This window comes from Vanacampus margaritifer, chromosome 20, assembly GCF_051991255.1.
Source record: "Vanacampus margaritifer isolate UIUO_Vmar chromosome 20, RoL_Vmar_1.0, whole genome shotgun sequence".
NCBI lineage: Eukaryota > Metazoa > Chordata > Actinopteri > Syngnathiformes > Syngnathidae > Vanacampus > Vanacampus margaritifer.
Genome location: NC_135451.1, coordinates 18,618,165 through 18,621,687, shown reverse-complemented (window position 1 = coordinate 18,621,687; position 3,523 = coordinate 18,618,165). Strand labels below are relative to the sequence as shown.

Below are 3,523 nucleotides of genomic sequence, written 5' to 3'. Positions count from 1 at the left end.
CGATCGATCACCCCAAGAGGACATGAAAAGTCTTTTCCTCTCCATAAGACGCTCACTTTAGAGAAAAGCTTCGTGTCGTTTAACATCACAAAATGGCCACCGACCGTCAACAAAATTCAGGTGGACATTTCAGCCCACAAAAACCTCACCTCAATATTTGGAATTGAATGGATGTACTCCAAAAGCTTTTCCTTATTAAGGAACAATTAAGCTGCAGGAGTGAACGCCGATGAAGAGGAAGATGTTAGTGTGTATAAAAACAATCATATGAATATTTGATCTTCCATTATAGGAAAGTTGTTGTTGAAGCTTTTCACGAAGAGACGCAACATCTCATTTGCGAGGGGCAGAGACGGACACAAGTCTCTCAGGCGGAGTCAAGTCTCAAGTCTTTTGACTCACAAGTCCAAATCAAGTGACGTCTCATGTACCTCAACTGAGTGAGTGTTTAGCGGGACAGTACGTGAACTGATTAATGGCAACGTTGACAACCAGGTTTTAAATAAATAATGAAACAACTTGGCATGGTGTTGCACAGCTGTCAATCCAGTTTGTCCACTCAAGAGTCAAAGTGTGTTATTGAAAAAAATCATGGCAGCTGAAGTGCACTTTTTTCTCCGCTCTCTTGGTTTGCTTCTTCTTTTGGGGACCTTCTGGCATTCTTCAGCGACCAAACGTGAGTGTACTGCGGGCGGTCACTACATTAGGTACATCTCAGCGGCGGCCTTTCTGTTGTTAAAGACCAACAATCCTTTTTGCGTTTTTGCTGTATGTGACCGACTTGTGACTGTTTGTTTTTTTCTAAGTTTGACATTGACTGCCGTAACATGGGGGCTTTCCAAAAGGGACGGCCGTCCTTGTCCTCAGGACTAAAAAGTGCCGTTTGCTGTGTGTTACTACCGGCAGAATGGAACGTGACGTGCCTGGCGTCCTCCGAATGCGTGCTTCCCTGTAACTTCGTGTCCGACGGCGAGGGCGCTCGGATCATGTGGTACACAAGGAAGGCGGTAGTGAGCTGCACCCGCTACGGCAACACCAGCTTCGTGGTGGGACACAACTCGGCGGTGGACCGCTACAAGAACCGGACCAGTCTTTACGCCGAACACGTCCTGGAAGGAAATGCCACGCTGGTCCTCAGGAACGTCACGCCGAGGGACAGCGGCAAATACTTCTGCATCACGATAAAGAGGCTGGCCGCGGAGAAGTCTGGCGTCATCGTCCTGGAGGTCAAATGTACGCCGTGTTTGGGAAGGGTCACCTCATGCATCTCAAAAGCTCCTCAAGCTTCACAACAAACCTCAAAGTCTTCTCATACATTGAAACGTCTGCATTTCAACTAAACCTCCTCAGTCGCACTTCCTGAGTCGAAGATCAAAATCTTCTCACTCAAACGTCCTCATGCAAACATTCGTCACACATCTTCAGCCAAACCTCATCTCGGTCTGCTCAGCCCAACATCTTCGCGCAAAACTGCTCATCTAGGTCTCCTAATCTGTCATAATCCTCCTATCTTGATCCAAATCCATGTTGTGTTGAAATGTTGCTGTTTGGGTGCCAGCTCCGGTCCAGGAGGTCCACATGGAGCTGAGCGACGAGGCCGTGTTCTGCCGGGCCGACGGCATCTACCCGGAGCCCGTGCTAGCCTGGTCCACGGACCCCCCGACGGACGCCGGGCTCTTCTACAACAAGACCAAGATAGAGCAGACGCAATTGGGTTTTTATGACGTGGAGAGCCGGGTGCAACTGAAGGTGGCCGAAAACATCAGCGTGGATTTCATATGCAACGTCAGCAACGCCATCAACAGCAGAAGAGCTCGTTTCAAGATGGAAGGTACAGACCAGCTCATCTAAACCGTCACACATTCTCGAGCAAACCTCTTCATCAAAATCTGGTCATGCAAACCTTTGCAGAGTCCATCCACACGGCGCCCGGCAGCGAGATCAAGATTCCGTGCAGTTTTCCCGCAGAGGTCGACACCTTCGATCTGCTCTGGAGGTTCCGTCGCTCGGAGCACATCCTGTCCATGAACGTGAGCGGCCTGCGGCGCCGCACGACGGTCTCGGAGGACTGGAAGATCCACGTGATGGACGGTCGCTCGGCTTGGCGGCACCTCAAGCTCCCCAACGTGGTGGCCGAGCACCAGGGCACGTACACCTGCCAGGTCCGAACGTCCCAAGTCACGTACGTCACGCAAACGGACGTCATTGTCACACCAGGTAATGAAAAAGACAGGCAGTAGTTGTGAGAGATCCACGCCGGGAACATTTGCATGACATGTCTTCTCCGTCAGATTCAAAGGTTCCGCTGCTGATCTACACCATCCTCGGTGTACTCTCTTTCTTAATGGCCGCGTCTTCCGGCGTCCTGGCATTTATCGGCTGCAAAGGTGAGTCGGCCAAATTCCGCTTGAAGCTACGTGAAAGCAGCTCCTCCATCAGCCGCGCTCTTTTCTCCAGTGAGGACGTTGCTGGGGTACCAAAAGACGCACTCCAGAGAAAGAGACTCCACGGCCTCCAATCAGGAATCCAACAAAGTCACGGTCGACGGCGCTCGCACCTAGAAATGCTCTTAACCATCACTTCCTGTTGCTTGGAGTCAAACGGCACAGGTTGTCTCACTATTTTGGTACAAGGGAGAGCGTTCCACAAGGACCCCTCCTATTCCTGACGCCAAGTGGAAATAACTGCCAAGTGCACCATTAAATGCCGTAAAAGTCCCCCATTTCTGAAAAAAGGCCCCATCACCATCGTTTGTAGAAAACAAAGCTGGAAATTAATAGCATCCAAAAATGTTTCCTATTTTTCCAAGAGAAAAACTGTTCATCTTTACAAGAACAAAGATGCATTTTGTCAAGATTCAAATGACTCAACAATCGTATTTTTGTCCTCAACTAAGCGGCCTAAAAAGTGTTGAACTTTGAAGAACCTGCCGCAGTCAGAAATATTGAACGGATTTACCAGTTGCCATTTCTGAGCAGATCGGGGAGGAAAGATCTCTCAACACGCACACGCACCGCAGGGTAATCGCTAACATCATCTTTACAGACATCAGGACCCACTACTTCAAACAGAAATCCACAACGATGATTAAATCCAGATTTGATCCAAAATTGGGCATTTCAAACCACATTTAATCTTGAAAAATTCAAATCCAATTTTATAAATCCAGTACTGCCTTGAATCCAGATTTGAGCCCGCGTTGGATATTTCAAAACTTCAGTCCCAAATTGGGATCAATTTAATCTGAATTTGAATTTTGGCAAATTCTGGGTCTTGATGATTGGGCTTTTGCTGAACCGGATGCAAAGGGGGCTCAAAATTGGACAGATTATCGGTCTGCGGGGATTTGCCTTTAATCACTTGCACAAGTTTGGCGAAGAATTGGTTTGCATTTTCCTAAATCCAATAAAGTTGTGAAATACACGTGTGTGTGTGCGTTAACCATAAAGCAATTTCCTGATGACCTCATAGCTAGGAAGGAGGAGCGCTTGCTTTTTTTACTTTGCGAGGCCTGCCGGCGATA

General features: G+C 48.3%; 1 protein-coding gene across 1 annotated transcript; it reads left to right on the top strand.

Annotated features, from left to right (window-relative positions):
• The first annotated feature begins 589 nt into the window (after positions 1–589).
• Positions 590–3,423, top strand: LOC144040029 (ICOS ligand-like). The gene is made up of 6 exons (XM_077553801.1): positions 590–676; positions 907–1,233; positions 1,559–1,831; positions 1,912–2,217; positions 2,292–2,387; positions 2,458–3,423. The coding sequence occupies exons 1-6, from the start codon at positions 592–594 to the stop codon at positions 2,559–2,561; spliced, it is 1,191 nt and encodes a 396-aa protein (XP_077409927.1). The 5' UTR covers positions 590–591; the 3' UTR covers positions 2,562–3,423.
• The last annotated feature ends 100 nt before the right edge of the window (positions 3,424–3,523 follow it).

Excerpts from the sequence above, each read along its gene's own strand:
- LOC144040029 (XM_077553801.1), top strand. The coding sequence starts at position 592 with ATGGCAGCTGAAGTGCACTTTTTTCTCCGCTCTCTTGGTTTGCTTCTT. Across the intron at positions 1,234-1,558 it reads CATCGTCCTGGAGGTCAAAT|CTCCGGTCCAGGAGGTCCAC; the intron begins GTACGCCGTGTT and ends TTTGGGTGCCAG. Across the intron at positions 2,388-2,457 it reads GGCATTTATCGGCTGCAAAG|TGAGGACGTTGCTGGGGTAC; the intron begins GTGAGTCGGCCA and ends TCTTTTCTCCAG.